The sequence below is a fragment of the Mycteria americana genome, chromosome 3 (genome assembly GCF_035582795.1).
Source record: "Mycteria americana isolate JAX WOST 10 ecotype Jacksonville Zoo and Gardens chromosome 3, USCA_MyAme_1.0, whole genome shotgun sequence".
NCBI lineage: Eukaryota > Metazoa > Chordata > Aves > Ciconiiformes > Ciconiidae > Mycteria > Mycteria americana.
The window spans coordinates 103,763,744-103,775,954 of record NC_134367.1 but is presented as its reverse complement, the minus strand read 5'-3'; the positions used below and the strand labels follow the sequence as shown (position 1 = coordinate 103,775,954).

General features: G+C 38.6%; 1 protein-coding gene across 1 annotated transcript in view; it reads left to right on the top strand.

Moving 5' to 3' along the window:
• The first annotated feature begins 83 nt into the window (after nucleotides 1-83).
• INTS7 (integrator complex subunit 7) overlaps nucleotides 84-12,211 on the top strand; it is a 28,052-nt gene continuing 15,924 nt past the window's right edge. Inside the window, exons 1-10 of the mRNA XM_075496380.1 lie at nucleotides 84-211; nucleotides 460-589; nucleotides 1,476-1,622; nucleotides 3,717-3,854; nucleotides 4,363-4,409; nucleotides 4,921-5,120; nucleotides 7,238-7,360; nucleotides 9,707-9,824; nucleotides 10,820-10,954; nucleotides 11,511-11,608. Coding sequence (XP_075352495.1) covers nucleotides 121-211; nucleotides 460-589; nucleotides 1,476-1,622; nucleotides 3,717-3,854; nucleotides 4,363-4,409; nucleotides 4,921-5,120; nucleotides 7,238-7,360; nucleotides 9,707-9,824; nucleotides 10,820-10,954; nucleotides 11,511-11,608 — 1,227 coding nt within the window. The 5' untranslated portion in view covers nucleotides 84-120. The remainder of the gene's footprint in view (nucleotides 212-459; nucleotides 590-1,475; nucleotides 1,623-3,716; nucleotides 3,855-4,362; nucleotides 4,410-4,920; nucleotides 5,121-7,237; nucleotides 7,361-9,706; nucleotides 9,825-10,819; nucleotides 10,955-11,510; nucleotides 11,609-12,211) is intronic.

Genomic DNA, 12,211 nt, shown 5'->3' with positions numbered 1-12,211 from the left:
AAATCGCGCGGCCATGGGGTGTCCGCCCCTGGGCTGAGGCGGCGGGAGGGTGAGTGCGCATGCGTGGCGGCGGGCCGGGCGCTGGCGGGGACTGGCCGGGGCGGCCGTGAGGAGGTCGGCATGGCTGCCAGCGCTAAGTCCTTCCTGGCTGATGCGGGCTACGGCGAGCAGGAGCTGGACGCCAACTCCGCCCTCATGGAGCTGGACAAAGGTGACGCCGGGCGGGCTCGGGGTTGTCGCCGGCCTGGGGAGCGGGGCTGGGGCTGCCTGCCGTGTGCGGCTGCTGTTAGAGCCGTTGGCGCCCGCTCTCTGCCCGCCGCCGCGCAATGGGGGGCGGTCCCGTCTCGTCCTTCGGTTCCCAGCGGCTGGGAGCTTTGTTTTGTACCGCTTTACTGCGGGGGGTGGGGTGGGGTGGAGGAAGGACCTGGTTTCCCCAGTAATTATTGCTCTCTTGTTTAGGCCTCAGGTCTGGCAAACTCGGGGAGCAGTGCGAAGCCGTCGTTCGTTTTCCCAGGCTCTTCCAGAAATATCCTTTTCCTATTCTCATTAATTCAGCTTTCCTAAAGCTAGCTGATGTTTTCAGAGTGGGGTAAGTAGCATCAGTCAGTTTCTATCCATTCAAATCTCCGATCCATAGTAATGCGCTGCATCTTGGAATGTCGCTGCATTGGAACCTGGGCGGTTGTGGGGTTTTCGTGCTTGCCTGATAATACCACAGTGGTACCTGCTCACGTGAGGACAAGTTGTGCTTGACTGAAGCTTGCTTTTCCCGTCTTTAGTGGGCTTGAGTGGCTGGGAGTGGTCAATGACACAGTTCATTTCCATCTGTCCTGGTGTGAGGATTCACTTGCTAACTGACTTTAAGTTCACTGGTGTAAATTCTCCTCCATAGGCATGTTCAAATTCATAATTAATAAATAGATGAATGATATGTGTGAATTCCATCTCTAAGCAATGTTAATAACAAAGCCCAAAGTATAGCTTTTCCAAGTGCCTGTTGTCTAAATGATGCATGTGATGAAATTGTAGCTACTTTGTAATAGCTTACAAAGTTACCTGTTGCTGTTGTGGGATCTTTACTGTTGGCTCCAGGAAGGAAAAGAAATTCACTCACACCTGGCAGTGGCAATTAGACTTTTCTGTCTTAGTCCTGGATGTGCTTTTCTAGCAGAATTAGATCCCTAAGCGTGCACAAAACAGGCATCTGCTTACACTCCTCGCTGGTGTCAACAGGTTGATTTCCCTGGAATTGGGCCTAAATTTGATACTACCTGTACTAGAAAATAAAACAGTAGTGTGTTAATAGTCTCTTTTTAACTATATCAGTCTACTTAAATATACCATTTCTAAAGCATAGACCTTTCCTTGTTTTAATTAACTCTCAGAAGTTTTTTTTTTAAACAGTTTTGTGTTTAAAGTGTTTGAATTTTTATTGTAAAACAGCCTGATAAAGAAATGTGTGTGTCTTCTAATAGAAACAACTTCCTGAGGCTGTGTGTGCTGAAAGTTACTCAGCAGAGTGAGAAGCATTTAGAGAAGATCCTAAATGTGGATGAGTTTGTGAAGAGAGTTTTCTCAGTAATTCATAGCAATGATCCAGTTGCTCGAGCTATTACACTTCGGTATGTATTACACAAATGAACCTAATTTACTTGAAATCTCTAGCTAATTATTAGTGTGCTAGTCTGGAATAACAAAATCTGCAGCTACCATGAATGAAGTGTAGGAGGCGTCTTCTGCATTGGTCATAGAAATAAAAGCAAAGACATCTGTCTTAAAGGGGGTGAACAATAAGGATCCCTGATCAGAATAACAAAGTTATTAACCATTTATGATGGTAAGAATTGTGTGGATGGCTCCAGGCAAAATGGAATTTGCAACATTGAAATTTTGTGTTCTCGAGAGAAGAAAAATAAAACTGTTGTGTGCATAACTTGGATGTATGTAGCTATATGCAACGTATGATATATTGCATATGACACGTTTAGACCAAGACCAAAAGGGAAGTGCTTCCCTATGTATTAAAATAATTTTTGTTAACTTGTAAGTAAAACTTATGTGAACCTTGTTATGCTTGCACCTGTTTTTCATTTACTGTTGTGCTAGAAGTTTCCTGCTGGTTATTCTCTGATAATAACTGCTGAGGGAATGCCCTTGTATTATTGATTGCTTCAGCCTTCCTAGGAATCAAATGGAGAAAAAAAATAAATAAATTAAGCTGTCTTTAATGTCACTGTCCTGCTGTTTTGCTGTCTGTATCTCTAACACTACATTACTCAACATGACCATCTTAACTGCGTTTTCTAACTCCTGTGCAAGTGAATTCAAATGTGAAGAGAGCACTCTTCTTTTTCCTTTTGTATTCTTTTCTTCTGTCCATCTACAACTGTTACTGATTTAATTATTGAAAGATGAGAGGCATTAACAGGGATTTGATTAGCTCATGCGTCCATTTCTTCTGCTGATTTTTTTTTTTATTTAAGATTATGCTTTGATGCTCTAGTGTCTCAGAAATGTGTGAGTACAGTATATCTATATGTTTTCTCATAGTTGCACTTCAGTATTCTAACGTAAGATTACCCTTGTTGACTGGTATTGCAGGCTATCTTGACAATACTGCTAGAAGTCCCAGGAATCTGCTCAGTTTGCAAAAATACTTAAATTACAAATCAATTCACAGGATGCATCAAGTGAAAGGTTAAAATGGCTGTTGGTTCAGCAGTATGAAAATCTTCAGTTGATTGGTTTTTGTCCTCCTTAAGTAGTGTCAGTAAGAAAAAAACATGCTGAAAGAAAGAAATGCTGAAGCAAAACTTTGTGTCTGGGCAGGAATTTTATTGCTAGATAACTGTATGTAAATATTTGCATAGAACTCTTGCTAAAATTACCATCAATGCAAATCCTGTGTTCATTCTTCTTTCAATTGGGTTATGCTAAATATGTCTGCAAAGTATCTTTGAGATATTCTTGGCAGAAGTGTAGATACTTTGATTTGTTCCCTTTTTAGCAGTTACATTATTCCTAATAATATTACACTATTCCCAATAATAAGCTTATCTCAGATCAGCAAATGATCTTAGAAACAAATTATGAAAGTCAGACATTTGCTTGCTTGATCATGGTAACACAAAGTTTCTAGAAACTTTGTTTTCTTAGCATGTGGTTAACATTTATGACTGTTCAGACATTTGTCACTTATTTACTTCTGCAGTCTTAATTGGGAGGAGGGTGGAAACAGTTCTCTAAATGCTCTTTTTTATCCCCCTAGACAACCGTGTTTCTGACTTTAAATCCCACTATGTGTACTTCATGTGTGTCTGAAAATAGCCATCAGTACATTTTAGCATTAAATCTGTTGTATTAATATATTAACTTCAACATAAAAGCATCTTAATGCTCAATGTTCCTAGTGCCATAGTGCACTCTTAATTTTGTAAGAATTCTTGATAAGTTTCTCACTGTGCCCCTTTCAAGCTGAAAGGTACCAAAATATAGTTAATTTTTATTAAACAATTAACATAAGCCACATGACAAAATTTGTTACCTTTTAATTATATGCCTACTTTTAGTGTTTGTTTGTTTCTGTAATAGGCATGAAAGAGCACATTTATAGAAAAAGAGTCTTTTAACAGTCCTTTTAGATTTCTGTTTGGTTTCATCTTGCATACCTTCATGATCATTGTTTTTCCTGATTTTGCTGTGATTTATTTCTGTAGGATGTTGGGCAGCATGGCATCTATTATTCCAGAAAGGAAGAATGCACATCACAATATTCGTCAAAGTTTGGATTCCCATGATAATGTGGAAGTTGAAGCTGCTATATTTGCTGCTGCCAACTTTTCTGCACAATCAAAGTAAGATGTAATTTATTTCATTTTTTCGTATTACAGAGAATGGAAACTCCATTAACACTGGCATTCACAAAACTTAATATTTTATTCTGTAGTGCTAGCCATGTCATTTATAGCAAAACACTTAATTATGTGCAATAACAATATTGTAAAGTAATCTGAATACAAGTTTAACAAATTCTTTTTCTTTTTTTTTTTTTCCTAAAATACTAATGGAAAGCTCATAAATATGGGAATGCAAAGTGGAATAGCAGCTTTAATCAAGGATTCATTTTACAGAAGTTGTATTAGGCAACTAAATGTAGTGCTGCTTAGTCAGTTTGACACATTTTTGAAAGATTCCATTTTATCATTTGATCATGCCCATGTGCAGGGATTCTAAAATGACTTAGGTCTTGGCAAGCACTCTTTTGTAAAAGTTTTTATTGTTAAAATGCAACATTTGGTAGTTCAGTTGATTTTTATTTTATTTCTTTTTCATTTCACCTGGTACTTTGTCTTTTCTCTACAGGGATTTTGCTGCAGGAATATGTAATAAAATCAGTGAGATGATTCAAGGTACATATGTATATTGAATGATAAAGGGGAAAAGCTCTTAAATTCTCTGAGAATTCTTTATTATCCATATGTAAATATCAGATATCAGAATACTGTTACCCTTATCCTCAAATGATTCCAGTTTTTAAATTAGGTAACCAATAATCTAATGTCTGGCTCTTGTGTTCTCTTAAAATCCAAGTTTTCAAAACACCTGTTTGGTAAAGAATAAAACCTCATCTATAGTACGATGAATGAACTTACATAGACTGTTGCAGTTTTGCTTAGAGGAGTTAATATGTGTGTTACCTGCAGTGAAGCAAGGAGCAACCTTCTCAAAGAACCATGAAAGTGCTTGATACTGCTGTGGTTTTGCTGCTAGCTACTAGATGAGTTATTTGAAGCTAATGCAAGTGTCTGCACAATCTGCATTCAGCAGTGGTAGCAGTGCAGAGATATTGTGTGCCTCAGTACTGCCAAAAGCCAGTACAAAGGACTAACACTCTGTCTATGTCTCTCTTCCTTGTTGCAGGTTTAGCCACACCTGTGGACTTGAAACTGAAGTTGATCCCTATTCTACAGCACATGCATCATGATGCTAGCCTGGCCTCCAGCTCCCGGCAGCTCCTTCAGCAGCTGGTAACATCGTATCCTTCTACCAAGATGGTCATTGTTACTCTGCACACCTTTACTCTGCTTGCTGCTTCTTCTTTGGTTGACATTCCTAAACAGGTAATTCTTCCTAATTCATTCCTTCAACTTAAAGTACAAAGTACATTTATAAAACCTCAGATTCTAGCTGATGCTGAAAACAAATTGTGATGGATATGCTAGGGTGGTTGCTTCTATGTGCTATTGTCCTGGTTTCGGCTGGGATAGAGTTAATTTTCTTCCTAGTGGCTGGTATAGTGCTGTATTTTGGATTTTAGTATGAGAATAATGTTGATAACAACTGATGTTTTAGTTGTTGCTAAGTAGTGCTTACACTAGTCAAGGACTTTTCAGCTTCCCATGCTCTGCCGGGTGCACAAGAAACTGGGAGGGGGCACAGCCAAGATAGTTGATCCAAACTGATCAAAGGGCTATTCCATACCATATGGTATCATGCTCAGTATATAAACTGGGGGGGAGTTGACTGGGAGGCAGCAATCACTGCTCGGGGACTGGCTGGGTGTCAGTCAGTAGGTGGTGAGCAGTTGTATCACTTGTTTTTTTTCCTGGGTTTTGTTCCTCTCTTGCTCTCTTGTTGTTTTCCTTCTCATTACAATTTTTTTTCCAATTATTAAACTGTTCTTATCTCAACCCACTTGTTTTCTTTTGCTCTTTCGATTCTCTCCCCAATCCCACCGGGGGGGAGGGTGAGCGAGCAGCTATGTGGTACTTAATTGCCAAATGGGGCTAAACCACAACAGCTATAGAGAAAGAATACCCCGAAAACTGCTGCTGCTTTCATCTTTTTTGCCCTCTCTGGTCCCATTTCCAGATAACCCCATCAAACACAGGGACACTTCTTTACAGATTATAACCTGTCTTTCTTTAAATCAACTGGCTTTGAAATCAGCTAGGATCAGTCAGCATTTAGGAAAGCAAACACCTTGACTTTTTCCTAAAAGAGTTCATCTTACCTGTAGAACCTGAAGCCAGGCTTCACTTTTCACTGCTGTATATTGTCTTGGGTCATGGGTGTGCCTTTTGCCTTCCTTGCATGCAAGCAAATTAATATTTCAAATAGCATAGAGTGCATTTAAAAATTTATTTCTTGAAGAACTCTGAGGAATTTCAATCTGTTGCTATAATTTAGGACTATAAACCAAGTTGTGGGAAAGCAGTGATGGAAAAATACAATGCTTTTATGTTCTGATAATGTGCTTTGTGGACATGACTTATATAGCAGGTCTAAACACAGTGACATTTGAGATTCATCTAACTAATCCTTGTAAAGTAGTCATGAAAGTTATTTGCTTGCTTTCAATCCTGTATGGCTATGGAAGGCTGGTGTCTTACTGTTAGACTAATAGCATTGATCTGTCTGAAACTTCTTTTTGGTATGGCTGATTTCTGTATTTCAGAGGATGCTTTTGATAGTACTGAATCTAAGCCAACTAAAACAACATTAGAACACTTGATGTGCTGCTTTTTTAATGGTGGTAAGCATGGTGCTTTAGGCAGTATTTCTGCAACACAACAGCCAACGCTGCTTAAAAGTGATGTAGCCAGGGTGGGGATGGAGAGCAAAACTGTGGCCAGCATGTTCATGCTTTTTCATGTGCTGGCTATTCCATCTCTGTAAATTTGCAGGAAATGAACACAACAAAGGACATGCAGTTAAGTGTCACTTAACTTGAGATAAATACTTCAGAGGGGGTGGGTAGGGGTTGTTTGGTTGGTTTTTTGGGGTTGTTTTTGGCAACTAATGAGACACATAAGGTATGTCTGTGTTGCTGTCTGTTAACTACAGATTATGCAGACACCCAAATTAGCATCAAATGCCCAGAGTACTTGCTAGTAGCGTAATCATGACAGTATAAAGTGTTTACTGAGCTTCTGAAGGATGTTTTATGGTATTTCTGTGACTGACGAAACAGGTCTCAAGGCTTCTCAGGTATGCAGGGTGATGTAGATAAGGGTGCATGAACCACGAGAGCAGGATGGTAGAAATTGGCTGTCAGACCGTTTTAGCTTGCCATGGCATCACAGCCACATTGCCTTATTGAAGGCAATCAATAAGGCAATCGCAGATAAGGCAAGTTAGTTTTGGCTGAGTGTGCTCAAAATTTCTTCACAAGTATTTTTGAAAATACTTCCTTCTAGTAGCATCTCTCTTAAACAATGGCTTTACTTTGTTGCAGATCCAGCTTTTGTTGCAATACTTGAAGAGTGACCCCAGGAAGGCTGTGAAGAGGCTTGCAATCCAAGATTTAAAGTTGTTGGCCAACAAGACACCACATACATGGAGCAGAGAAAATATTCAGGTTTAAACATTTTTAAGCTAAAGTTTATTATGAAACTTTGCAATTAGTTGTAGAATTCTTTCCAGAAGAACAATTTGGGAGGTAAAGAAAGGAAAAACATACATCTCCATATCCTTAAGTTAAGTTACTCTGCTAAGCAGAGTAGCCATGTATTAATGAACAGTTGAAGTAGTATAGCTGAGGAAAGGCATATGTCTTGTAGTAGGCCTTTTTACAGTAAGGAAATAACTTTTCTATCTGAAAAACTCATCTAAGATAATAGACATGAGAGCTGAATGCTTATGTTAATCTTACGATACTGAGCATGTATTAATGCTGTCATGTAACACGGAGTCTTGCTGAGATTAGTCAAAGCATGTCATCCGGCAAGGTATACTTGAAAGGACAAATGTAACTTTGACTTAATTTCTTAGGATTAATGGCTCATTTTCCATAGTATCCTTGTGACTCCTGTTGTATGAGTGAGACCCTAGAAGGTGTTTATAGTGCATCTGTGTTATTTGGGGAAACAGTTGTTATATTGTAGATAGTATTGCTTCTTTCTTCCAATCACAGTTGCATATGAACTTTTTTTTTTCTCCTTGTCTTTCCCTTTTTCTGGTAGAAATGACTATGGGAAAGTAAATATTTCAAGAACTTTATAGCACAGGCTTATAGCTCTACTTTTCTGGGTGGTCTTTTTCTTTGTTTTTACTACTCTTGGAAGCTACTCTCACTATATGCTGTTGGAGCATAAGGCAGCTGGGAGGACAAACTATGTGGATTTTTATTAATAATCGTAAGAAATAAAGCATGTTTTGCTTTGTCTCCAATTGTTAGATAAAATTATTTGGAGTGTGCAGAGGTTTTTATTTTAGTGAACTGCTTTATTCTTCATTGACTGGAGCTTGTTACTGCATGCTGAATGGCATGCAGTAGTAATAAGAGTTTTTCTGACTTCTAAAATATATAGTCAATATTTTGAGTTGGGCAAATCTTTTCCATATGTTTAAATGACTTGGTAATATTTATACAACAGGGACTGGAACAGACCCTCCTTTTCTCATGGCAAAACCTGCTTCTTGTACCTTTTTACCAACAAGAGTTTCAGCAGTGTTAACTTCTTGGGTGTTTTGGGTCTGTCTGTGTAGGTCAGATAGGAGGCTTGGTCTTTGAATTGTGGAGACTTCACTGACTTCCAGACATCAGCTTTAGAAGCTGTTCCTATTGATGCTTAGAGCAGTCCTCCTACTGACTGTGGAGGTAACAAGCAGTCTGCAGTCCATCCTTCTAATTCTTTTGTGTTCCTGGCTTTCTTCATAGTTACTGTTTCAAATATGCTCTGTGAGTGGTGATCTAATAGCACTAGACTAAAACATCAGTGTCTTGGGAGACATCAAGACTCATTTTCAACCCTAATCATTGTATCATCTTCTGTCTGTTGATGCCATGCTATTCAGTGGATTAGCAAAATACTACATTGGTACAAATTACAAGTTTATTTAGAATTTAACCCTTTCACCATACAAGAACATACATATGTCTGGTAAGAACACTATTTGGGGTTTTTATTTGTTCTGTGGAACTAATTCTGTGGTGTTGTTTTTCTTTATTCAGTTACTGGATGTTATAATTCAGCTTTGGCACTCTCTGAGGCAGAATATACTTACGTTTTCCATTTGTCTCTCATATTGCTTTCTCATGTTGACTAAAAAAGCCTCCAAAACCAGTGAATGACTACATTGTGGACTGTGTTGGCATAATAAATCTGAGAACAATGTGAATCTTAAAAGTTATTCCAATCTAGATGTGATAAGGCCTGAGGAGATCTGGCAAAAGGCACAAAAGTGTGAAAGGAGCTCTACTACAAATGAGTTAAAAAATAAAATACGCTTTAAAATGTTTATCGAGAAACTTAAACTGTATCCTGTTGGACACCAGGGCTGGTAAAGGAAATGACACTTGAAACTTTGCTCTTCAGGGATGTATACTTACATAAAACTCTGCAGATTGTTATAAGGCAAAATAATCCATATACCTCTAAGACTGGAGAACTGTCTTAATCTTTTGCAATATTTGATGCATGAGATCTGATAATATTTTTGCCACTGATTTTTAATTAATATATGATCTATAATTGGTGTTTCCTAGCATATGAGACACACTGTGACTTTTCTGCAAGCCATGTCCTCAGTCTACTAAAGCAGATGCTTTAGGAAACTACTTCTGACTTTTGATTTCAGCATAGTATTTTCTGTGGAAAAATCTTGACTCTCAGCTGTTCACAGGCAAGTGCAACTAAATGTTTAATACAGATAGCTCATGGAACTTCCTTCCCTCTGTATCTTTTCTCCTGCTAATCTTTAGGCACTCTGTGAATCTGCTCTTCACACTCCTTATGACAGCTTGAAACTGGGCATGCTATCTGTTCTTTCCACGTTATCGGGGACCATTGCCATTAAACAGTACTTCAGCAGTGCGCCAGGTAAGAAAACTAGATTAGATTACTATCTTTGGCATTTCTAATGGGTTGGCTATCTACTGATAATCAGTTTCATCTAAACACTTTGTAGCATATTCTTAAACTATTTTTGAACTTCAGAACATTAGCTGAGAGTCAGACTGTGTTCATCGTATGTAAACTTAAAATGGGATACTGTATACCTATGAATAGTCATGCTCTAAGATTTTGTTCTGGATTTTGTGGGTAATATGCCATATGAAAGGGTTTTTTACCTTTGGTCTTCAACTTTTCTTCATAAAATGAAGAAATGTAATGCCTCTCAAACGGATGACCTGCATTCTGCTTAAGGTGCTTTGAAACCATGGATTTGCATACTTTTTGAGTGGCATGGAGACTTAATAGTGTGAGAATGGGCTGGCATGTTACCCTGGCATAGTGAAGCGATGCCACCCTTGTGGGAATGACCTGCTTCAGTATCAGGTGAACCTTTCTGCCTTGTGACTATATTTGGGAGAAAGAGAGTAGACATTTTAAAGTGATTCAAGGTATCTTGTTCTTAAAATGGTGATCATACTGTTTTCTTTTTTCTTCTTGAAAGCCAGACTGCCCTAATGAGTATTATAAGCCCAACTACATGGGCTGCAGAGATGGAGAAAAATAGTACATCCTCTTCAGTCGTTCTGGCATGGCATGTCTTAATTATTAATATGCTCACCAGCTTTTTTTAATCACATATAATATTTCTTAAGGCAATATTTGTCTGAGTCCTGAAACATCAGCCTTCAGACCCAAATATGGGTCTGATGTATGTCTAACTTATGTAGTGTTCAGGAATGGAGGGAGCGCCTCTGTTTCTGTGCGGAGGGAGAGAAATGTTTTCGTCCTGTCCTTTAAACATATGGAAAAAAATTAATCCTAAGTCAATATAGATGTTTTGCAGAAATGTACTTGAAAAGATCTGTGGTGTAATTATGGACTATGCTGTTTTATGTCTTGTTTGCCTTGTCTTTACTTAGGCACAGCAGCTACAACGGCAAGATCATTTGATTTGGTAAAACTAGCACAGGAGTGCTGTTACCATAATAACCGTGGTATTGCAGCTCATGGTGTGAGAATTCTGACTAATATATCAGCCTCTTGTCAGGAAAAAGGTAAATGAAAGCAAGGACAATGAAATGTGTCTGTTTACAGTCAGGCTTATGCACTTAACATGTATTAACTGGTCTTGTCTGTGAACCTGTCTGTAAATCTGTGATCCTTCATGCTGGTTAGGGAGAACAGGGACTATAATCTAGTAGAAAATATTCTGTATGATTTTATGAATGGTTGGGAAGATTCCATCTTTGTCTAATTTAGAGAAAATTAATGGGCACAGTAGAACTCATGCTAAATAAATGCTTGTCTTACCTTTACTGTAAGACTAGTGAATTGTCTGTCAACCTTTGAAAACTCTTAGCACAAAGTCTGTTGCAAATGAATAACAAGGCATCTAGAAGTCTTAGTCCAGAGATTTATGCACACTCTGCAAATGTCACAGTTGGTGTGATTGCTGAATAGTTACCTGAGACTTGGAATGGCAGGATTGTTTCTAATCAAAATAAAGTAAGGCAAAAGTATTAGAAAGATACTTATCTGTCACGACTGCAACACCAGTTATGGTCAGAAAACGTAACAGGGAACTAACTTACTCTGGTTTTTCTTTCTTAGATCTTCTGCCTTTGGAGCAAGATGCAGTTTTTGGCTTAGAATCTCTTCTTGTTCTTTGTAGTCAAGATGACAGTCCAGGAGCTCAGGCAACCTTAAAGGTGACAGTATTGTTGTCTTTCCCTAGCACAGCTGTAAGTTATAGTAATAGCTTGTATAACAGAAAGGCTGGTGTGCACCAGGTTCTTTCTGGTGGAAGCATAACATATTGGAAGGAAATAAAGATTTTTCTATGTTTTGCCCATAATCAGAGTTCAGAGCAGTAGGGAAACTGAGCACAACTATAGTGGAACTCCTCTCAGCTCTAGAGCAAGTTGACTGTTGCGGGGGGAGTGGGGGGAATGCATTCCTCTCAGAGGAACAGCTGTAATAAAACACGAACTTGAATGTGGGGTGGAGGTGTCTCTGGAGGACAAAATGAATCTTAGAGAGAACCTGCTTTTTGGAGATGGGGATGCAATGTACATGATTACAAGACTCTTATAAACTATTATTTTTATTTTCCCACTTCATAAGCTGCTACCATTGATTTTATCTAGTTAGCTACCTGTAAAGGCTGGCAGTATGAGAAAGAAGATTATAGTTTCTTAAATTTGTGATAGGTTTTTGTGCTGTGAGCTAGGGACAGAGGCTTGGGCTCTTATAAAAATCTCATCTTTTGTAGAATACATGGTTCTGAAAATACCAGATCTTCTATATTTCTG